The sequence below is a fragment of the Pelodiscus sinensis genome, chromosome 5 (genome assembly GCF_052426305.1).
Source record: "Pelodiscus sinensis isolate ZL-2025 chromosome 5, ASM5242630v1, whole genome shotgun sequence".
NCBI classification, from domain to species: Eukaryota; Metazoa; Chordata; order Testudines; family Trionychidae; genus Pelodiscus; species Pelodiscus sinensis.
This window is the reverse complement of record NC_143056.1, coordinates 67,510,563-67,535,637: the sequence shown is the minus strand read 5'-3', so window position 1 is coordinate 67,535,637 and position 25,075 is coordinate 67,510,563. Positions and strand designations below refer to the sequence as shown.

General features: G+C 43.5%; 1 protein-coding gene across 2 annotated transcripts in view; it reads right to left on the bottom strand.

Moving 5' to 3' along the window:
* The window catches only part of DPF3 (double PHD fingers 3), a 229,148-nt gene that overhangs the window by 19,143 nt on the left and 184,930 nt on the right, over positions 1–25,075 (bottom strand). Inside the window, exon 9 of one of the 2 annotated variants that reach the window (XM_075927282.2) lies at positions 18,893–21,839. The exons of the other annotated variant lie outside the window; for it this stretch is intronic. Within the exon in view, the coding sequence (XP_075783397.1) occupies positions 21,760–21,839 (80 nt within the window). The 3' untranslated portion in view covers positions 18,893–21,759. Of the gene's footprint in view, positions 1–18,892; positions 21,840–25,075 lie in introns of those variants that run through there. 2 annotated transcript variants of the gene reach the window in all.

Sequence of the window (25,075 nt, the reverse complement as noted above, 5' to 3'; positions counted from 1 at the left end):
TTGCGCAAAATCTTGCTGCCTGTCTACATTGACCGTGAGTATTTGCGCAAGAACACTGACTTTGTAATGTACAAAATGAGTGGTTCTTGCGCAAATACTCTGACACTCCCACTCAGGGATAAGCCCTCTTGCGCAAGTATTCTTGCGCAAGAGGGCCAGTGTAGACAGCCACGTTAATTTCTTGCGCATGAAAGCCCGATGGCTAAAATGGCCATCGGAGCTTTCTTGAGCAAGAGAGCGTCTACACTGGCATGGAAGCTTTTGCGCAAAAGCAAATCTTTTGTGCAAAGGCACATGCCAGTATAGACGCTCTCTTGCACAAATACTTTTAACAGAAAAACTTTTCCATTAAAAGTGTTTGCGCAAAATCATGCCAGTCTAGACACAGCCATAATGTTGTGAGTTCATCCCATTAACACCCAGGAAATCTCTGATCGAAAGAAATCATGACTAGTAGCTAAAACAGAGAGAAAAGAGTTGGCAGTTCTAAGTTCTGTGCCTAACCTTTCCACAGACTTCCAATGCGAGCTTGGGCAAGCCAGCTAACCTCTGTGACTCAGTTCCCCATCTGGCAAGTAGCATTAATTATTGTGACAGGAGTTGGGTAAGGCATAATTTGTTAATATTCATAAGACACTTTGAGTTCTGTGGAGATAAAGTGTTATAGGTGCAAGGTCTTTATTAACAGAGCAGATAAAATTGTCAGTGCTAATTATTATCATAATGGATGATATTGCATAAATAATGAAGTCAAAAATAGCTACGTTAATTTCAGCTCCATTATAAATACAGGTGTTGGGGAAAATTGGGTTTGCCAATTGTTTAGGGCCAGACATGTAGAGGGAATGTGTTTAAATGTGGAAGACATTTATACAGAAAGTGAGGATTTCATCAACTGGGGTAAATTCTACTATTACAGCCAAGCACCTTGATTATGAAATTAATTGAGAGCAAAATCTGACTCAAAGGATGTGTGTATTATAATTATGTACATATCTTTGGGGGAGTGCACATTCAGACACACCCCTACCTGAAAGAGAGAAAAAATACTTCATGCTAGAAGGGTGTGCTCTAGATCAGTGTTTGTTTATTTACTGGTTCCGCGGCCACAGAGCCTCATGGCTCCCATTGGTTCTGTTTCACTCTTTGCAGTCACACAGAGCAGCGGGAAGCAGTGGCCCAGCCCACACCACTTCCCGTGGCTCTCCTTGGCTGCAAAGGACAAAACGGAACCAATGGGAGCCGCGAGGCTCCGTGGCTGCAGCACCAGTAAATAAACAAACCGGGCAGCCAGTTAATGTGTTTCTCAAAGTGGTTTCTGAAAGTGCTCCGCGAAACACTGCTCTAGAAGATGTTTGAGATGACCTCTATAGCACACACATGGCAAAGCTAGGGAAGAATTATTCAGGACATCTAAAAAGAGTTCCAGTAAAATGTTTATCCCACTTCAACCACCATGTATTATGTATATACTGCTATTTTACCCATAAATACCTTTCAAATGTTTTAGACTGTTTTAAAATGGCATTCAAAAAATCTTTTCCCCTGTAAAGCCAGACTTCCTTAGCACATATAATTCAGCTATACTGCTCTTGGAAGGAAAAGACAAAGATATACTTAATAGATTTTAACAGCCCCTAAAATCACTTTAATATACATAAAGTGTCATAATGTATGAGTTCTATATTTTGGGCTAGACTTCAGGGTACAACAAATATTGTATGTCTGACTAGACAATTGGAAGAGGAAGTTACTTAGTTGTAACTGGAAGTTTGTTGAGATGTGTAGTCCCTATTTGTATTGCAAATGCAGATACATATGTATACCATGCACCAGAGCTACAAGTTTTCAGTAGCAGTATCCATTGATCTACAAATGCATCATACATTGCCTAATGGTCCAGGCGAGGTTATAAGAGGCCATGTGAGGCGATGCACCCTCAATTACCCTCTTATTGCTGAACTGCACAGTCCACAGCAGAGGGGCAGTGGGCAGATCCGGGAATACAAATAGGGACCACACCTCTCAAAGAACCTCCAGTTATAAGTAAGTAACCTCCTCTTCTTCTTCCAGTGATGGTCTCTGTGGGTATGTCTACACTGCATTCCTCTTTCAAGATAGGAATGCAAATGCAGCTGAGCGAAATTGCAAAATGAAGCGCGGATTTGAATTTCCCATGCTTCATTTGCATAATGGCCCAGGCGCTTTTTTTAAATGCCCTGTTTCAAAAAAAAAAAGCCATCTGGATGGGGTTATTTCATGAAAAAACCCTTCTTTTGAAATAACCCTTAAGCCTGGAGTAAGGGTTATTTTGAAAGAAGATTTTTTTTCGAAATAACCCCATCCAGACAGCATTTTTTCTTTCGAAATAGGGCATTTTGAAAAAGCGCTCAGATGCCATTATGCAAATGAAGTACAGGAAATTCAAATCCGCGCTTCATTTGCAATTTTGCTCAGCTGCATTTGCATTCCTGTCTCAAAAGAGGAATGCAGTGTAGACATACTCTATATGTATTCCAAACATAGATGAGCATCAAGCAGTGATCAGCTTGGAGGCAGGTGCGAGGAAGTAAGAGGTATTGCTGTCTGCAGGATGGCAGAGCCCACAGCTGTCTTCCACTGCTCCCTGGGTGACGGCATAGTGGGTAGTGAAGGTATGCGCAGTAAGCCAGGTCTCCACCAAGCATATGTCATGCCATAGGATGTCCACCAAGAAGGTGGAGGTGGTTGCATGTGCCCATGAGATGTGAGCCTTAATCTTGTGGATCAGTGAAGTGTTTGACAGTCCATAGCACTCTGTGATGCATGTAGAGGCTCATTTTGATATATGCTGTGAAGAGAGGGCTTGGCCCTGTCACCTCTCCACAATGGCTACAAAAAGGCACAGAGCGGTGCAAAAGGTGATGGTTCTGGAAAGTTAAAATGCAAGTGCGTGACAGATATCCGATAAGTGTGGGGGCCTGGCCACCAGATTGGTGTGTGGCTTAGGACAGAAGACTGGCAGGTGGCTGGAATTCTGAGACCATTTTCAGAAGAAAGTTAGGATGAAGGTGTACTGAAAGTTTGTCTTTATGCAAGACCATATATGGGGGAGGAGAGGCTCAGACGTCTTGGACATCAATTTGCTTGATGATTAGGGATGAGAAAGAACAGGGCATAGAAGCCTTTGCTGAGAGGGGTTTAGGCACTGATTTGATCACTGGCACAGGAGCCCAAATGGAAGGGTGCAAGTTCTGGGAAGGTGGGCCTGGACAGAGGTATGGGTGTCAGAGCAGCCAATGTGCCTATGGGGTTGGGTCCTGCGGATACGAAGGGCCTCAAGAGTATCCATGCCAAGGCAGCATTGCAGAAGGGTACCATGCCTAGTACAGTTGTCACATGAGCCGCACAATGACACACGGTTGAATGACAGTTCCCCTGATGAATCCAGTCTGAGTCCGAAGAAACCTCCAGTATCAGTGGAGCTGTTAGTATAGGTGGTCCGTGAACTATCGCCAGGTGTGGTTTCTGTCGAATGAGAAGCAGCGCGTCTGCCAGAGAAGGGTGCTGCAGTACTGAAAGCAGTGAAGAAGGTGGATACAGCAGGTCTGGATGAGCTGTTGGGAACAGATGTTTGAAGCACACATGATGTCACAGGATGTCGCTTTGATCACTGGAGCATGAAGGCATATACAGTCCACATGTGGGGACTGTAGTCGCAATGGGGTACATGCCATGGAGGGCTGTCTCTTCACATGGGTGGGAAAGCAGTTGTGGTACCAGTGCCTTCTCCTTCCTTTTAGCTTTAGCCTCTGAGTGGGGAACCTTAAGAGGTGGCATGGTGGGGTCCAGACGCGAAGTCTCACCCAACCTGGCACAGCTCAGCAAGGAAACGTCCATTGGGGGTATTTGCCGTGGAACCCATGAGAGCGCTTACAGCCCTCTTGCTTGTATGTGTCCTGTGCTGGTGGTACTGATGGATCCAGGTGAAAGGCAGTGGGTAGAGCACTCACCACTGGAGAAGGAAGGTACACTATCCATTCCATCACTCATCACTCCTGAATCACACTTCCCACATGGCAGAGAACCTCCTCCATGAGGAACTTCCAGGGTTGCAAGAGACGAGCCTTGCAGGTGTGCACGGAGAAAGGACTTACAGATCTCATGGCACACAGCAGGTTGCACCTCCCCCAAGCAGTACAAGTAGCAGCAGTGCTCGCTATTCACTGAGAATGAGCAAAGGAACAGTATGCAGTTTTTGAAACACAGTACATGAGTCATAGTCCCCCAACAAAGTTGAGGCAGGGCCTGAGCATGGCACGAGCAATTACTAAGAAGTCTCTACACCATTAAGAATAACTAAACTAGCTAACTATATAGACTACAGCACAGAGGACAGAGGATTCCAACTCTGACCATGCAGTGGCAAGAGAGAACTCAAGGAGCATCACCCCACACAGCATCTTACAACCTCAAGCACAAGGCAACAAACAACATGCAGGTGAGCCAACAGACACTGCTACTGAAAACTTCCAGCTCCATCGCATAGCACGTATGCACACCCGGGTTTGTAATACATATGGGACCCTCAAGGAAGCATCTCTCCTTTCCACCAGTATCTAACTGCCATGTAAAATCCTGCAGTCATAACAAACAGCATGAGACATTACACCTGTCACAGCTGCAGAACTTACTATTGCACGTGCTGCAGCTCTGAATCTAAAGCTAAAGCAATATGGAAGCCAGATTCCACATTTGATAAGGAAAGGGTTGCTTGGGGCCTCAAACTTTAAAATCCTAGCAGACAGTTCAGACACTGGGGTAAATTAGAGCAACTTGCTCTAATGTACAGTGGCCTGCAGCTGCTGCCCCAAAGCTGTTATGGCAGCCAGGGATCTCCAGAGCTCAGCGTATATGGGCTAAGTCCCACTCCTTGACTTGCTACTGTATTGGGGACTGAGAGGTTTTATGGTGTTTCAGCTGTTTAGGCTATTCCTAAGAATGCTTTATGCAAAAGAACTGAGCTCTCTTTCAAGCAGCTCAAAGGTTTGGAATATTACTAGTCCAGAGGAGATGGCTTACTGAGCAGAATGCAAGTGAAGGGCAAGGTCCACAATAAAGGCTTATCACCTAGCTCTTCAGTTCACATGAATATCTTCACCACTTATGCCAAGCTACAGAGAGATACAGCTGAGTTTCCCCTGTGAGGTACACCAGTTTCAGATCAGTGCAATGCTACTGGCTCCAGATTTGCACCAGAGTAACTATAATAAGAATCAGACTGTGTACGGAAAGGTGGGCCTGATTCTGCTTTGCACCTTGGGCAGAAGTAAAGAGCTATTATCCCTATTTGCACACACTGCGCAAAGCAGAGAATCAGGCCCACGTCATACCTGACACAGTGTCTCATGGAGCAGTAAGAATGTGTTCTGCTCATTGATTAGTGTGTCCAGCTTCCTGACAACAGAGGGCCTGATAATTCATTCCTGAGTTGATTTCAGTGGAAGTCAGAGGGTCCCTCAGTGGGTCGCAGAACAGATTCCACTTTTACGCCTCACAGCTGAGGCCTGTTTCACCACTCTGTTACCCCCAGCTTGAGGACACTGTTGTCAAGCTGTGGGTAACAGAGTGGTAAAACAGGCCTCAGCTGTGAGGCGTAAAAGTGGAATCTGTCCTGAGACCCACTGAAACCATTGTCCTCCCAGAACTTCCCATCCTGACTCAAGCAATGTGCTGCTTCCCTCTTTCCCAAACTGACCCCTATTAGACATCGCTGGCTGCTAAGCAAAATGGCTATTTCTTGCCTAAGAAAAATAAATGTGGAAGCACTCAAATAACCTTGTATTGAAGCATCAGCTCATTACTGAACTGCATAAACCATCCAGCACTGTACAATTCCTGGGGGCAATCTAGGTCAGCACGACCTCCAAAAAAACCACCAGCCCTCATCACAGTGTGCATAGCATTATGGGTAATGATCTGCTAATTGCCAAAAGGCAGTTAGGCTGCTTACCAGTACCAACAGGAAAGAAACCGCCTTCAGGCACTGCACAGATTCTGTATACCAGGGCTTTCAGTAGCAGGAACACAGATCCTAATAACTAAAATGATACCAACTTATAAAGTATGGCTGAGAGTGCTATTGCTGCTGTGCTGCAGCACTACACCCAGCAGAGGCACGTATTGGCGATTGTGCTGTGTAAAGCATCCCTAGCACTACATTCATGTCAATACAAGGTACTTCTCTGTATTCAATTGTCTAGCAAAGTGAGGAAGAGGGAGATAGGCTGCATGTCCAGACAGGGTGAATCACCACAAACTGGAAAACCAACATATCACTTGACTGAGGGACCTTTTATTATCCCTCAACAAACTGCATTGGAAAAAAACTCAAATACAGCTCAGACCTCGTCACTATGCACTGCAGGCTCCCCAGCCAGGCCAGCTCACACACCAGAGAGCTTTCAATCAGCTGGCAGGCTCACTAACCCTTTCAAATTGAGCAGTGAAGCAAAAATACTTGGTCGTAAACACTAAAATAAAGGATGGGGAGTGAAGCTGTTGTTTTGCTGGGGTTTAGGGGTGTTAGTTAGTTTAGTTTAGTTTAGTTTAGTTTAGTTTAGTTTAGTTTAGTTTAGTTTAGTTTAGTTTAGTTAAGCTCTTCCCAGTGCCCTACAGCTTATATACAACATTACTATCCTAAGGAAGCCAGAAATTTCCAGCAGTAGTTATAATGAAAGGAATGTTGTAGTGTCTTCAGTGTTTGGGAAGCCATAGACTGGGTATCCATTTGCCAGTGTGTGAAAAAGAACCTTATCTAAAAAATAAATATGATCTCCACCCTTCCTATATGAGCAATAATCTTGCCATCTGTTAGAACCAACAGCCCTGACTGCTGCTGCCCTAATACCTGCTCCTTCTTCAATATCTCTGGCGTTGAACTGTTGTGTTAATACAAACAGACAGCAGCACGTCTGCAGGGGATCCGAGTGCTGTCCAGCATACAGATACATTGAAAGTAACCCTTGAAAATAACAGTTTCCTAGTCATGCCCCAGACCAGACCCTGGTAACATCATCCTTTCCCAAAAGGTAGAAGATTGGATCCTAACCAATCTTGTACCACACATTAGAACCAGCCTGCCAAGCTGTTGGGACCAAAAATGTCACACACTCCCCTGTTTCAAGCACTAAAAACACTTCTTTTCTAAGTTGGTATTTTACATTCCACGGATCGACTTTGGATAAAATGTTGTAACTGTTTTGTTGTTGTTATAAATATTCTGTTTTTAAAATTCGTTTCTCCACAGGACTTTCCCTTCTCCCATACCCCTTATAAGGCTGTTTGGCTCTTTAAAAAATACTTCCCCCTATACTGTTCTGTAAGGAAGACCTGCCGTGCTGCAAGTAGAGCACTGCTCCACAACACAATTGTTGTGTGCACTTAGTATGGGTAAAAGATGCAGAATGAAAACCCTGAGGCCCTCTATATTTCCACAAAACAGGTTTTGCTATACTAACATGTCTCAGACCTAGTTGGAGGGCCCACTAGTAATGGTGAGAGGTTGTCTGATTTCTGAGGGCCTTTCAGACCTTGGCTTCTCTTCTCAGACTTCCAACAAGGGAGCACTAGTGGTGCTGTTTTGTGCTGCACCACTGAAATCCCACTCAAGCCCAAAGAGGCTTTAGTGATACAGAGACCTAGGTTCTCTGAACAGAGGTGATTTCACTCATGTCCTATGAAATAGCCATTAGATAAGAAAGATTCAGACACAGTCAAGTGAATTCTTAACTTAGGTTTTAAACTTGGGAATTAGAGGGGGTAGTATATAACCAGTCTTCCCAACCAACCAATTCTCTTCCTAGAATGCATAATCAGCTCAGAATTAAGTTACTAGCCAGAATGGTTCCCAAAAATTCAAATCAAATGGCAAACTCAGGAGAATGTATTTAAATGTCACTATTTAATATTACATAAACTGCAGAAGTAACTATGCATAAGATATTATGCCATTGCGTACACAGAAACCTCATTGCAGTTATATGAGGGAACTGTATCATACAGGTAGGGAAATTCAGCACAATGGATATTCAGCACACAGTCTAAATACATACATTGGAAATGTAACCTCTCTAGGTTTCCCATGCAAGCCTATTGAACTGCCTATCATTTATGCTATTGCTAATATAGCCATGTAATTGTATACTCCAACATAAGTAGCGCCACATCACTCAGCTAAACAGAAAGAAAAACAATTCTGAATAATTTACTTCACTCGTTTACTTAAATGGACTTCTTCAGCTATTGTGTGTGAGTGAGAGAGAGAAAATATATTTTATACAAGCTTACTTGTCATTGTTGGTAATGTACTCTTAGAAGCTGGAAAATAAAATTTCATTGTCTATTTAAACTAGATTTGACCGGGACAAGTGAGCAAAGCCCACGGGTAAGTGGAGAACATGGAGACCTGGGAGATGGGTGGAAATAGGAGGGAGCGTGGGCTATAATGGCAGAGAGAGAGGAGAATCAGGGCAAAACTGGGAGGCAAGATCAAATCAATATCTTAAATGCCTACATACAAATGTGAGAATTATGGGTAATAAGCAGGAAGAACTGGAAGTGCTAATAAATAAATACAACTATGACATTGTTGGCATCACAGTAACTTGGTGGGATAATACACATGATTGGAATGTTGGGATGGAGGGGTACAGCTTGCTCAGGAAGGATAGACAAGGGGAAAAGGGAGGAGGTGTTGCCTTATATATTAAAAATGTACACACTTGGACTGAGCTGGAGATGGACACAGGAGATGGAAGTGTCAAAAGTCTCTGTCGCCAGAGGCATGTAGATTAGGCTACCAGACATAGTAAAATGAAGCAGCGATTTAAATAATCGCCGCTTCATTTAAATTTACATGGCTGCCGCGCTGAGCCGACAAACAGCTGATCAGCTGTTTGTCGGCTCAGCGCGATAGTCTGGACACGCGGGTGTCGACATCAAAGGTATTTGTCGACCACCCAGGTAAACCTCATCCCAGGAGGCATACCTGGGTGGTCGACAAATACCTTTGATGTCGACACCCGCGCGTCCAGACTATCGCGCTGAGCCGACAAACAGCTGATCAGCTGTTTGTCGGCTCAGCACAGCAGCCATGTAAATTTAAATGAAGCAGCGATTATTTAAATCGCTGCTTCATTTTACTATGTCTGGTAGCCTAATCTACATGCCTCTGGCGACAGAGGCATGTAGTCTAGACGTACCCTGGGTTAGACAAAAAGGGGTAAAAAACAAGGGTGATGTCATGGTAGGAGTCTACTACAGGCCACGTACCCAGGTGGAAGAGGTGGATGAGGCTTTTTTTAAACAACTAACAAAATCATCCAAAGCCCAAGATTTGGTGGTGATGGGGGACTTCAACTATCCAGATATATGTTGGGAAAATAACACAGCAGGGCACGGATATCCAATAAGTTCTTGGACTGCATTGGTGACAACTTTTTATTTCAGAAGGTTAAAAAAGTTACCGGGGAGGAAGCTGTTTTAGATTTAATTTTAACAAATAGGGAGGAACTGGTTGAGAATTTGAAAATGGAAGGCAGCTTGGGTGACAGTGATCATGAAATCATAGGCTATGTCTAGACTGGCATGATTTCCCAGAAATGCTTTTAATGGAAAAGTTTTCCATTAAAAGCATTTTTGGAACAGATCGTCTGGATTGGTACAGAGGCTTTTCCACAAAAGCACTTTTTCCAGAAAAGCGTCCGTGCCAATCTAGACGTGCTTTTCCGCAAAAAAGCCCCGATTGCCATTTTCGCGATCGGGGCTTTTTTGCAGAAAACAAATCTGGGCTGTCTACACTGGCCCTTTTGCGCAAAAGTTTTGCCCGAACGGGAGCAGCATAGTATTTCTGCAAGAACACTGACAATCTTACATGAGATCGTCAGTGCTTTTGCGGAAATTCAAATGGCCAGTGTAGACGGCTGGCAAGTTTTTCCAGAAAAGTGGCTGATTTTCCGGAAAAACTGGCCAGTCTAGACACAGCCATAGAGTTCACAATTCTAAGGAAGGGTAGAAGGGAGAACAGCAAAATAGAGACAATGGATTTCAGGAAGGCAGATTTTGGTAAGCTCAGAGAGCTGATAGGTAAGGTCCCATGGGAATCAAGACTGAGGGGAAAAATAACTGAGGAGAGTTGGCAGTTTTTCAAAGGGACATTGCTAAGGGCCCAAAAGCAAGCTATTCCTCTGCGTAGGAAAGATAGAAAATATGGCAAAAGACCGCCTTGGCTTAACCAGGAAATCTTGCATGATCTAAAAATAAAAACTAGGGCAAATTACAAAGGATAAATATAGGCAAACAACACAGGAATGCAGGGGCAAGATTAGAAAGGCAAAGGTACAAAATAAGCTCAAACTAGCTACAGGAATAAAGGGAAACAAGAAGACTTTTTATAAATAGATTAGAAACAAGAGGAAGACCAAGGACAGGGTAGGCCCACTGCTCAGGGAGGAGGGAGAAAAAGTAACAGGAAACTTGGAAATGGCAGAGATGCTTAATGACTTCTTTGTTTCAGTCTTCACCGAGAAGCCTAATGAAGGAATGCCTAACATAGTGAATGCTAGTGGGAAAGGAGTAGGTTTAGAAAATAAAATAAAAAAAGAGTAAGTTAAAAATCACTTAGAAAAGTTAGATGCCTGCAACTCACCAGGGCCTGATGAAATGCATCCCAGAATACTCAAGGAGCTGATAGAGGAGGTATCTGAGCCTCTAGCTATCATCTTTGGAAAATCATGGGAGATAGGAGAGATTCCAGAAGACTGGAAAAGGGCAAATACAGTTCTCATCTATAAAAAGGGAAATAAGAACAACCCAGGAAACTACAGACCAGTTAGTTTAACTTCTGTGCCAGGGAAGATAACGGAGCAAGTAATTAAGGAATTCATCTGCAAACACTTGGAAGGTGGTAAGGTGATAGGGAACAGCCAGCATGGATTTGTAAAGAACAAATCCTGTCAAACCAATCTAATAGTTTTTTTTTGATAGGATAATGAGTCTTGTGGATAAGGGAGAAGCGGTGGACGTGGTATACCTAGACTTTAGTAAGGCGTTTGATACAGTCTCGCATGATATTCTTCTCAATGAACTAGGCAAATACAACTTAAATGGGGCTACTATAAGGTGGGTGCATAACTGGCTAGATAACCATACTCAGAGAGTAGTTATTAATGGTTCTCAATCCTGTTGGAAAGGTATAAGAAGTGGGGTTCTGCAGGGGTCAGTTTTGGGATCGGCTCTGTTCAATATGTTCATCAACGATTTAGATATTGGCATAGAAAGTACGCTTATGGCAGATGATACCAAGCTGGGAGGGGTTGTGACTAATCTGGAGGAAAGGGTCATAATTCAAAATGATCTGGACAAATTGGAGAAATGGTCTCAGGTAAACAGGATGAAGTTTAATAAAGACAAATGCAAAGTGCTCCACTTAGGAAGGAACAATCAGTTTCATACATACAGAATGGGAAGTGACTGACTAGGAAGGAGTACGGCAGAAAGGGATGTAGGGATTATAGTGGACCACAAGCTAAATATGAGTCAACAGTGTGATGCTGTTGCAAAAAAAGCAAACATGATTCTGGGATGCATTAACAGGTGTGTTGTGAGCAAGAAACAAGAAGTCATTCTTCCACTCTACTCTGCAGTGGTTAGGCCTCCGTTGGAGTATTGTGTCCATTTCTGGGCACCACATTTCAAGAAAGATGTGGAGAAATTGGAGAGGGTCCAGAGAAGAGCAACAAGTATGATTAAAGGCCTAGAGAACATGACCTATGAAGAAAGGCTGAAAGAATTGGGTTTGTTTAGTTTAGAAAAGAGAAGATTGAGGGGGAACATGATAGCAGTTTTCAGGTATCTAAAAGGGTGTAATAAGGAGGAAGGAGAAAACTTGTTCATCCTGGTCTCTGAGGATAGAACAAGAAGCAATGGGCTTAAACTACAGCAAGGGAGGTTTAGTTGGACATTAGGAAAAAGTTTCTAACTGTCAAGGTGGTTAAACACTGGAATAAATTGCCCAGGGAGGTTGCGGAATCTCCATCTCTGGAGATATTTAAGAGTAGGTTAGATAAATGTCTATCAGGGATGGTTTAGACAGTACTTGGTCCTGCCATGAGAGCAGGAGACTGGACTTGATGATCTCTCGAGGTCCCTTCCAGTCCAAGTATTCTAGGATTCTAGGATTTTATGACTTTTCCATTCTCCATTCTTTAAACACTTTGGGTTTCCTCTCTTGCCAATGGAGCATTGGTCAACATGGCTGCTTTTTATTTACTTCTCCATCAAAATATCATCATTTAGTGGGAAGTGTTTAATTAGTGAACCGCATGCTGCAGCCAGCAGGGGACACTCACAAGGTGATTTCAGTAAGTCCTGCAAAAGCGGTGGTGTGTTTTCTCAGGGTTTTTTGTTTGTTTTTAGGATGGAAGGATTGGGGGAAAACCAGCAGACTAACACACATTCATTTGTTAGATCCCCGATGACCATCCCCACCAGAACAAAAATTCAAAACGTGAGTCATATTTTAGGCTTTACCAAACTCATAGAATTTCTTTAATGCATATACATGATATTTTATATAATCTAAATATCATATTTGATCAAACAACCAATTAGCAAGTTCCACAGCAGTGGACATAAATGCTTCTCATTAAACAGTCCACTCATCACTAAAAGGAAACACTGAGTACAGGCTATCATGAAAATTAAAAGTAAACACTATTCTATGTACTTATTGTCTTGTCCTATGGGAGTTAGTTGTAGCTCTTAGCCCTGCTGCAGTTTTAATTTTTTTTAGTGGAAACAAGATTGGTAATGGGTAGTTCTGGTTATGACAAAGGGCCTGAAGAATTTTCTCATTGAGCCCCCAGCCTTGCAAGTTTTTGAATGTCTTTGACTCCAATTAACATTATTGGGAGTTGGGAATGCTCAGCACCTCTCTGGTCAGGTTCCTAGGAAACTGCATCCAAGTACCTATGCAGCCTTTGTAAGAGTCTTCATGAGAACTAGTGCTGGGCACCTTAAATACAAAAGGGCCTGATTCTTATGTACACAGGGCCCCTTTACCCTGCCAGAACAGAACTGCAGTATTCCTAAAACAGTGTAAAAGGGGCTTCAGGGCCAGATTATTAAAGGTATTTAGGTGCCTAGTGTCAGGCAAGGAAGCCTGCTGGGAAGAAGGCAGGTGACAGCTCTCTAGAGCTCCCAGAAGAGGCCTGGTAGAGGAACTTGCAAGGACCAGAATCCTGCTGAGGAATATGCCTCTAAGAGATCTACAGGGAACAAAAACCTGGTTATTATGAAGCCCCAGATAGAAGGGCTGCAAAAGACTGAGTTTGGAGGGAAGTCTATAAGGAAGGAGACATCCTGATGAAGGACTTGAAAATATATAAACAAAGAGCAGGTTTATATGGCTGCTGAAGCCCCACTATACAGTGAAATAACTAACTGAGCCTGAGCAAGAAGGCTGAAAGGTTTCGAGTATTATATTGTGGTAATACAATACACCCAGAAGCTGGGTGATACGTTGGAAAGAGAAACTGAGATCCTGCTGCACAGGGTGTAGTATGAAATTCGATGTTAGGCATATATGGGCTACCTGTTGTTTTAGTGGGTATCTGACACTTACAAAAATAAAAACATCCACCTTTGTTACTATACAGCTCTTGATTGCCTCTCCTGGTATGTGTTCCTTGAGTTGGCTTCAGTCACTGTACTTGCTACTGGGATTAGTGCAAAAGTAACTAATCCCTGTTACCTAGTAAAAGAAATGTTTAACCTCTTAAGTCTCCAGTAACACTGACATAATTCAGGTAATGCAGTCTTTAAAACCCCCAGGCTGTTTCAGGGAAGCTGGTTGTATGTGAAGAACATGCTCCTTCTCCTCCCAAAGCAGAGCATGGTGAAATCATATTGTTGCCGATTCAGTGACGGAGACCCAGAGGCTGATTAGCCAGAGTGGTTCAGTTCAAGCAAAAATGTCTCAAAGGGATCCCAAACATTTAGAACATAGATATGAACTGGAATTTGGAATTAGGGAATTTGCCGTCATAGATGGTTAAGAACAGCATCAAGTGGCACATGGTCTCTCTGGTAAAACCAATAGGGATATGTCCTCTTGACAAGTGGGGCTGTCCATCAGCCAGGAGTTCAAAGAAGAACAGCCCCCTTAAGGAATTTTCCAAGACTTCTGTTGCTTTCATGCAGGCAGCAGTAGTTCAATCCATCATTCAGTGTTTGTTGTTCAAAATATATCATATTTTCCATAGCAGCTTCATAACTGGACCCTGTCTGTAGGTCACTCAATACAACACCATATATTTTAGACAACTTTAAACTGAAATCCAGTCAGTGGTTTCTAATTGCATTGTGGAGGATGGCATCAACATAGACAAAACTGTGTTCTAGAAATTTAGGGTTTTTTTAAAAGGTGGTCCAATTCCTTATAATGGAAGAATTAGATGCCAAGTGAATGAGCAGTCATCCAAATCATGATGGTAAGTACTTTTCTAGCCATAACCAGGTCATATCATATTGGTAAAAATGCATGGGGGATCTTTTAGAAAACAATGATGAAGTTAAGAAATGCAATAAAGGGTAGCACTTTAAAGACTAACAAGATGGTTTATTAGATGATGAGCTTTCGTGGGCCAGACCCACTTCCTCAGATCAAACCTTCCTCAGATCTGAGGAAGTGGGTCTGGCCCACGAAAGCTCATCATCTAATAAACCATCTTGTTAGTCTTTAAAGTGCTACATAGTCCTGCATTTTGCTTCAGCTACACCAGACTAACACGGCTACATTTCTATTGTTTTACAATATGATGGCCTCATCACAACTGGAATTAAATTGTTTTAAATGCCCAGATTTGGTGGAAGGAAATCCCATTTTATGCTGTTTGCTGTGGGACAATAGAGTGCTTAAACAAATACAAGCCCCTGTTGGGGGAAAACAGTACTCTTCCACTGAAGCTATTTCTAAGGAAGTTTTAGGGCTTATCTCCATGTAATAGGAGATCCACATTGTGGAGCTCAATCTCTCAGGGTTCAGTTTATCAGGTTTATTAACAACCCACTAAATCTACTGCTGATCACACTCCTAACAACTCCAGTATTCCACCAGGTCACAAGGAGTAAGGGAAGTTGATAGGAGAGTTTCCCCTGTTGACCTCCTGCACTGGGATATGCCGCAGAAATTCGACCTGAGGTATGTCAACGCCAGTAACACGATTCACATAACTGGAGTTGCGTATCTTAGGTCAACATACTCCCCTAGTGTAGACCTAGCCTTAATGACTCAATCAGGGAGCATCAAGATGGGAGCTAGAGGTTAGATCTCTTTAAAATAGCATTAAAGGTTTTGTTTGGGGGATGAGGTCTATGTTCCCTCAAGCCCCATTGGCTTCATGGTTCTGATTACAATCAGGACTCACAGTTTTAGGAAGCAAATATTAACAAGACAAAGACTCCTTGCAGGTATAGCATAGCAATGAGAACAAATGAGAAATAATATACCAGTAAAAGATTAATTTAGGCCAAATAAACCAACCATTTTTCACATAGCCCTCAACCATTCAGCCCTCAGGATAAATCTCCATATTAATTGGGAGTTGTGCAACACTGACGACCATGGGGAGCCACATTAGATGTAACTGGAAAATAAAATGTTTCATTCTACCCACCTGTCACCACTATTGCTATCAGCTTGGGAGCTTGTGGGGAACCTAAGCTTCCTTACATCCTACATTGTTTCTGTACAATTAAAACTTTCATCTATGTATGATTATGTTTCTGGACCTTATGGTTAAAAAAGCCTGAGCCTAACAGCCTAAACAGTAGCTCTACAGGGGTAGGAATGGTGGGGGTCTTACTAAAAGTCTAAGAAGGCTAATTTAAATGCCAGATTTCACTCCTGATCACTTTGGCAGAAAAATCTAGCTCCCCTACTTAGCTAGCTACACAGTGGCAGATGTGATTGGTGTGGAGCAGAGCAAAAAAAGAGGGTCTGTATCAATTTAAAAGAAAAGGTACACTGCTACCAGCAGTGGAGTCCTGTAATAACATCTGTTCTCTCCTTGATTTGAGGGTGGCTAAGCCTAAAGTTCTCTGTCTAAGAGAGAAGTGAGGACAAATGGAGAAAATGAGTGGGATTCTTACCCATTGTCTAGGGAGCTACAAGAGAAGGATTTTCCCTGAAGCTTTCCTTTCTCCTTGTCAAGCATCAACCCCTGTGTACAGTAGCCTACCCGCATACCGGACTTCCTGCCAATTATTTGCTCTGTTCAGCACATCAGGGAGCTGGAAATGATGTAGGACACAGACACATTGCAGCTGGAGATAGGAGCAGCAGAGACTTCAGTGATCAAGGGTTTGGGGAAAGGAATAGGGATCTGCTATGACAAATCCTCCTCCCTGTCCAGATATGGGGCAGTGAAGAACATGTTTAAAATCCCTTGGAAGAACAGTTTTGTGGGTAATGTGTCAAGAATTGGAGGGGCATGGTAAGAGTAAGCACAGTGGCACCTTGATAGCCATCACTAATGGTATAACTTGCAAAAGCCTTTAGGATGCTATCAATTTTGCCAGGGGCCAAACTGGCTCCTAGCAGTCACAGTGATTGGGGGAGAGACAAAGTGGCTTAAAAAGCATCTTTCCCATCAAAACGCTTTTCACCAATATTTTCAAGTCTCTCCATTCCCATTGGAGTCAGGAAACAAACTAGTGATTGAATTAAAAATACACACGGAAAGAGGCTATACTGAACAGAGGATGGTAAGCTTTCAATTACAGGGAGATTAGTAATACTGTAGAGGAGCATTTAAATATTCTATAAAGTCTCCTTCTCTATGTGTTTTGGGCTTTGCTTACACTGGGAAGGTTTGGCGACAAAAGTGCTTTCAACATGCAAAAGTTGCCAAGAGTGAAAAACAGTCAAACTATGTTTTCTGCCTTCCACTGTTGACATTTCATGACCACATTGCTAGCACCCTGTCCAGAGAAATAGCAAAGCAATGTAGGTAAGCATCCCACAATGCAGTAATGTGGGAGGGCAGAGCCAATCCTTGCACTTCTTGGGATTCTTTCTTAGCTCTGTGAGCTCTCCAGGATGAGGAATGTCAAAGCAGCACAGCAGTCTTTCCAGCTCTCCCCCTGTAGCAGCAGTCTGTCTGCCACGTGTTCTTAGCAGGGATGAACAGTAACATACCAATGAGTTGTTCTTTTTTTGTTCCCCAAACTGCACAGCTCACTCAGCTGTCAGATACTTCCCGGAGCTTTGAAAGGGGAGGAGCACATGCTTGCAGGGCAGCACAGGTCACAAAATAGGGAGCACAGCCATCAGGGTAGGTATTGTGGGACACTGGTGGACACGCAGTTCTCTCGACAAAACAAACAGAAGTCTGCACTGGCTCTTTGTCGACAGTAAAAGGAGGGGAAATGGAAAAGTCTCTCACAGGAGTGGAAGATTTTTGCCACTGAAACTGGCTGTTTTTCCTGACAAAAGTCACATTATGGTGTAAATGCTTTCATAGTTTTTGGTGACAGAACATGCCAGTGTAGATAAGGCCTTAGAACAATTCCTACACAACCCTACTGGATTCATCCCTATTAAATTCTATAGAGAATTACTGGATTTTCTCCTCTTTGCAGTATATTATTTGTTATTTTAAACCTAGTTTTGGTTTCACTATTCCAGGGGCTCTTTTTGCAAACATCAAAAGACCACTTAAGAACTGCACTCAGCTGCTACTATTGCATGCAGTTGTGAGCACTGAAAGTGCCTTCTGTAACTACTGCTGGTCATTGGGAGTGTGATGGGGGACAGGTAAACACAGCAGAGTTTCATATAAATGACAGCACCGTCATTAGAGGAAAAAGAAATACAGAAAAACCTACCTAAAAAGGCTACTGCTCCCAGCAAACCTAAAACAATCAGCTCTCTCTCTCTCCTTCCCCATTACCCCACCCCAACATGTGTGTGTGGAAGAAGAGGTTTAATGATTTACATTGTGAAACACAAAAAGTTAACCAAAAGCTTGAAACTGGCATTTTGATACTGAAGAAATGATACATTAGAAATGTGATGGATAGGTTCTGGATTCAAAAAAATGATGTAATCAGTTAAAATCTATGTTAAAGTGGGCAGTGTCAAGAAATTTAGACTCTGCATTTTCACTGCTTTAACAATTACCGTATATACTCGAGTATAAGCCGGCCCGAATATAAGCCGAGGCACCTAATTTTACCCCAAAGAACTGGGAAAAAATATTGACTCGAGTATAAGCCTAGGGTAGGAAATGAGGCAGCTACTGGTAAATGTAAAAAATGAAGATAGATACCAATAAAATCTCGGTATCTATCAGAGACGCTCGGACACTCGGCCCAACCAGCTCAGCCCCCGCCGCCCCCGCCCCCGCCCCGCAGCCCCCACGTTCCGGCCCCCTCGCCTGCCAACGAGCCCCCTCTAAACGAGCCAGCGGGGGGGGGGGGGCTGTGAGAGACCAGAGCCGGGCATCGTTGGGCCAATGAGCCAGCGGGGGGAGCGGGTGCCGGTGCTGGCTGGATTTTACCACGGGAGGGGAGGGGAGGGGGAGCAGGGAGCAGCGGCTGGTCCTGAGCTCAGCTGTTCCCGAGCTCAGTGCTGCACCCGAGTGTCATGGCGAACGGCCCCAAACGCCCTTCCTCCCACGCGGCAAGGGCCCATGGTGCCGGGCAGGCAGGGGCTGGGGGGCCAGGAGAGCCAGGAGGGCAGGGGCTGGGGGGCTAAGGGGGCAGGGACTGGGTGGGCCAGGAGGGCAGGGGCTTGGGGGGACAAGGAGACAGGGGGGCCGGGAGGGCCAGGAGGGCAGGGGCTGGGGGGACGAGGAGACAGGGGCTGGGGGGGACAAGGGGGCTGAGAGGGTCAGGAGGGCAGGGGCTGGGGGGCCGGAGCTCCGGGCTCACGCGTCTAGACCCGGCCGGCGGCAGAGACGCGCTGAGCCCGCCCGCGAGCAGGAGGCTGACTCGAGTATAAGCCGAGGGGGGCATTTTTCAGCACAAAAACTGTGCTGAAAAACTCGGCTTATACTCGAGTATATACGGTATATTCATCTTCAGGGGAATATCCTCCAAATACATGAGTATCCTCCAAATAAGATCCACTGCTATTGCCAAATGATGGGAAACAATGATTCTTATTTACATGGCCCCCTACACAAAAGCAGTATTTTATTCTCTCCTCTGCCTACCTCCACAGAAGCAAGTAACAAATACTGTTCCCAAAATCCAGCCAACAGAGAAAAACAAGAAAGCTGTGTTAATTTCAAGCTTCATTAGCAAATACAAAACAAAACCCAAGGACAAAAGTCATCATTTACCAAATGGAAAAGGAAAACAAAATCAATAGAGAAGGAAGTTTTATTTTAAGCTTAGAAGAGAGTATTGTAAACAATGTAAAGCTTAGAAAAGTATATGTACAGCAAGTATCTCTGATAACGGGGTTTTGGAGAGAATAGTGTGCACTAAAAAGATCTTGTGGAATCTTTAGATAAACTAATATTTACAGAGAAATATACCATGGGGGCATCAGAAGGAGACTTTTATTGAACGGGAATATTACACAGATTAAATCCAAACCCTACTGTTTGAGAAGCTTCATTACAGTTGTGCATTTTGTTATATTTTAACATAACAAAACCTGATTTTGTTAAAGGCAGTTTAACAACTGCAGATTTCCAAAAACTGTCAAAGTGTCCTGTTTGTGCTCCCTGTCTTGGCGATATACGTTTTGCCATTGAAGTCAGTGGGAGCTGGAGTGGGAGCTACAAGTGATATTATGTTGCCTACACCTACTGATTTGATCCCAGGTGATAAGAAAAGAAGGCTCTTCTCCAGATCCTGTATTCCTAACACACCTAAAATCCCCAGTGAAGTCAACTGAAGTCCTGGGTAAGCAAGAAATAGGATGAAAGGTCAGGGCTTTCATTCGTTTCATATGCCACCTTCTTTTCAATGGTAAAAGAACATGTTCTCTCCAGATGCCTTTAGTAAATAAATAATTTAGTGACTCAGCAGAGATGACTCACTGGATGAGGATGGACAAGGGTTCTCAGGTCACTAGAGATTTCTACGCTAGAAATTTTTGCTGGCAAAGTAATGTCAATGTGATTATTTTACAACATTTCTATACTGCAAAAGCCCAGTTATACCAGCATAAAGATGTTTTTGCCAATACAGGTATAATCTATTCTGCTTCCTACTACACAAGTGGAATTTTAATGGCAAACCTTTTCCTAGGTAGACTAGGCCTCATGTTCAATTATCTTTCTTTAAAAGAGTAGGCTATTCTGTATCTTTAGTTTGAGACACTCAAAACCAGATGGCACAAAATACTGTCAGGAACAATCTTGCACTGGTCCTTGAGGATGGACTAGGTAACCAAATAGGTTCTCCAATTCACCTATAAACCAATACATCTTACCAGGCTGGGAAGATGACTAACAATTCAAAATGTTTGAATTCCTCTATTCCCACCTACACACCATAAAACTAAATTTAGGGTTATGCACATGGCGACTCACACTTGCCTCCTCCTACCTCACCCCACCTTCTGATTTCTGAGGTGCTGAAAGGCAGCTCTGAATGTCTGGTGGTTATAGATTCTAGAACTACAGGTATGGGGGTGCTGTAGCGCCCCCTGGCTTGAAGTGGTTCCCATGTATATATAGGATTTACAGTTTTATTCCATGGATCACAGCACTCCTACTTTAAAAACTGTTCCAGGATCCCTGCCAGTGGTTCCCAAATTAAAACTCAATTAGGCAAAGGTTCTGCACTTGGAGTTCAGGTGACTTCCACTGAGAGATTCCACATTCAGAATGCACACATAATCAGGACCTTTGATTTCACGCAGCTCTCAAAATGAACTATAGAGTTACTAAAATGAAAAGTAGCACTCCAGCAAATTGAGTCGTTCCTTTCTTATACTTCTATTTTCAGCAGCAATATTTTCCCCAAACTGGTAAAGCCAAATCTTGTTTCATTCTATTGAAAAAAGATACATCAATATTCTTTCCAGCACAGACATAAAAATCGATAACAAGAATTCAGCCTTTGGGTCTGTTCTTTGCTTGTTGTTCAGATTGTGTCTAATACAGTAAAGCAAATAAGCTTTAAATATCTAACAGGGAATCAGTACCATGAATTTAGGAGAAAATAAACCAGAACCATCTTCACTTACCACATCCAGTTTGCAAAAAATAAAAATACTCAGCACATGTATGAATGGCTTCTTTAAAAAGAGAGCAGAGTTGATCTTTATTTTCATAATTTAAAAAAATCCTTAAAGTAAATATTCAGCCTTTATTTTACAGTAAGTGCTTTTTTAAATTGTCACGTCTTCACAAAATTGCTTTTAAATTTTGAAGTAAACTATTTTAAACAAAAATACTGTGCAACTTGAGCACTTTTTTTCTCTCTTAAATATTGAAATAAATAAAATAGTTGTCCTTTTTTCAGTTTGTTTGTTTGTTTTTCAGTCATTTCTATTGTAGATCAATTCCAGTTTGACCTGGGTTAACACACACACTTAAAGGATAGTGAACTCAAGACGTTTAACAAAGAAAAGGTTTTCTTTGTATTGCACAAACTTAGGGCATCCCAAAACTTCTCTGAGCAGGTGCCAGCAGGCTTTCCACAGTCCAGGCTCCTGTGCCAGATGGGAGGAGTCGGGCAAGGAGAGAAGAAATATCAAAGCATTCTGGCTTCTCTTGGCCTTCTTCGGAAATGGCTTGCTTGAAGGATGCTGGAGTCCATGAGGGCAGGGCAGACTGCAGAGGGAAAGGCAATACAAAATAAAACTAAAAACCCCAAAACAGACAAAAAAGCAATTCTTAAAAAAAAAAAAAAAAAAAAAAAAAGCAAAATCTTCCAGGTTGGCTCCCATTCCACTTTACACTTTAAAAATAAAGATAGACAAATCACAGTTTCAGTTGAATGTAGGTGTCCTAAAAGAATACCAAGAGAAGATAAAAGGGATGTGAAGACGTCACACCCAAAAATCCCCAAACATTGTGAACTTTTTCACTGTAAACATATAATTACATTTCCCCTCATTGTTCATCTCTGACCACTGCTTCTTGACTTGAGGTTAAGACCTTTGGCTTTTGAGATCCTGAGCTTTTTATGTTGTTAATAGAGCCACATGTATATGCAAGGCAAGAACACATGTTCCCTATCCTGAGGAGTTATGTGATGCCAGCCAAATTTTAGAACTCATGCATGTATGTGGTGGTAACAGCCTTGTGATAATTCTGGAACAAGTGAAAAACTGAATATCACACCGGCTCTCCACCAACTAGTTCATCTCCCCAGGACTAACTTCTGAATTCCAAACCTCTGAACAGTTCCTATCATCTAGTGCAGTAGTCTATCACTAAAATATTTCTTTCCCCCAAAATGTGAAACCTTCTCATCTCCCTCACTCCCAAAACTGCAATGGTCAGAGGTTCCAGGACAGGAAATATTCAGTCCTGGAACAGTGATGCATTTAAGAGGCAAAATATCGGGAACTATTGGTGACCAAAAGAGATGCTGGGAGACAGGGGAGTTATCTTTTCCTTCTGGCCACAGCACTCATTTCTAGTTCCAGTAAATCATAAGCTATCAAGCTTTAAAATAATGAAACCTGACGTTTCCAAATTATATTACAATTTTCTTCTTTTTCATGATACTAAAGACAGATAGAGGGGTATGAAAAATGGAACCAACTCAGTTGTTTGAACTCTAAAACATTTCAAAAGCTTTTTTTCCTATGAAATATATCTTTTACACACACGTTAATAATTACACCCTACAAATAAATATAAAAAACAGGAAGAATAGGGAACAGGGGAAACAGGAAGAATAGGGAACAGGATTTACTGAAAGCATCAACTTATGTTACAGTAAAGCACATTCTGGATAGATCTTATTTAAGTAAAACCCCCAGCAGAGTCAATAAGACATTTGCCTGAAGAATAGGCTAAGCAAAATTGATTGCCATTAGCAATGAGCCCAATCCAAAGAATTTGGATCAGGAGCCACATTTTGAACACTTGGAGTTTGGGGGTGTTTAGATCAGCGATTGTGTTTACAGCCCATCTCGAATAATCATGAAAAAATTCCCTAAATTATAGGAGGACAGCAGGGGGAGAATGTATTCATAACAGATGGTGTCCCAGCACAGGCTGGGCTCAGCCACTGTCTGATGCAGCTCTGATTGTCCCACGCATCCGCAGGCAGCAGTCTGAACCTCTGTTTCCAGCCAAGAACCAAAGTAGAGAGTTGTAAAATGGCAAATTTGAACTCAAAATGAGATACTAATATAAAAATGTAAAGATGGGGTTACATATAACTAATTAACTATTGCATTGGGATACAGATTAGCATCTCACATTAATTTATGTATTTATAGTGTGATTAATGGCAGTAGCAGAAAGCCCAATGCTGGTCCTATTGAAGCTAATAGTAACACTCTGAGGGTATGTCTACACTACAAAGTTAGTTCGAACTAACTTAGTTCGAATTAGTTAATTTGAACTAAGCTAGTTCGAACTAACGCATCTAGAACTAAAAACTAGTTCGAACTAGCGTTTTGCTAGTTCGAACTAGTAAGTCCACATTGAGTGGACTCTGAACAGGGCTTAAGGATGGCCGGAAGCAGTGCCGGCAGGGCATAAAAGGAGGACTTAGAGCATGGAGATACTGTCTCAGGCTAGCCGAGGGCTGCGCTTAAAGGGTCCCGACCCCCACCCCGGACACACAGTTCTAAGGGGTGCCCCGCTTGCAAAGAAGTTCTGGCTTGGAGTGCCCTGAGTGCCCACACTGGGCACATCACACCACTCGGCCATCAGCCCGGCTGCACTTGCCGCAGGCTGCCATCTGGGGAGAGGGAGTAATTGGGGGGCTGCAGGAGAGCTTCCACCCCCAGAAGCCCGCAGAGCCAGCCCAGTCCTCCCCATCGGGGGCTCGTACCCCATTCCTCCCTCACCTCCTTCCACTTACCCTTCCCTAGCCCCCCTTCTTCTTGATGTACAAAATAAAGATAACGTTTCTTCCAACATTGACTCTGTCTTTATTGAAAAAAACTGGGGGAGACTGGGAAAAGGAGGTGGGAGAGGGGAAGAGAAAGGCTGGGAGAGGGGAGGGCAACTAACATGATCAGGGGTTGGGAACAGGTCCCAGATGAAGAAAGGCTACAGAGACTGGGACTGTTCAGCTTAGAAAAGAGGAGATGGAGGGGGGACAGGATAGAGGTCTCTAAAAGCAGGGGTTGGGTGGAGAGGGTGCATTCAGAAAAGTTCTTCCTGAGTTCCCATAAAGAAGGACTAGAGGACACCAAAGGAAAGGAATGGGTAGCAGGCTTCAAACTAGTAAGAGAAAGTTGTTCTTGACAAAGCAAATAGTTAACCTGTGGAACTCCTTGCTGCAGGAGGCTGTGAAGGCTACAACTAGAACAGAGTTTAAAGGGAAGTGAGATAAAGTGATGGAGGTTGGGTCCATGGAGTCCTATTAGCCAGAGGGTAGGAGTGGTGTCCCTGCCCAAAGTTTGTGGAAGGCTGAAGAGGGATGGCATGAGACAAATGGCTTCGTCATTGTCTTCGGTCCATCCCCTCCAGGGTCCCTAGGGTTGGCCGCTGTCGGCAGACAGGCTACTGGGCTAGATGGACCTTTGGTCTGACCCAGTACGGCCATTGTAAGCTCAGGGCTCAGTGTCGGGGGTCTCAGTGGACCCCCTTGATTTTCATGCACACCTGCTCCTGGGTGGCCAGGCTGGCAGCTCTCCTGCCCTAGACGGCCACTTTCCTGTGCCTAGTGCGGAGATCGTGGACGAGGTCCACGATGTCCGCACTAGCCCAGGAAGGTGCCCGCCTCTTGCGGTCCAGGGCAAACTCCCGGGAGCCGCCAGCCTGGTCCCGGCAAGAGGGGGTGGGCTGGGGGGCATCGGGTGGGTGGCTCTGTGCCGTGCCAGGTGCAGGGTCTGCTAGCTGGGTGCTGGCAGGCTTGCACCTGGCACGGGCACCGT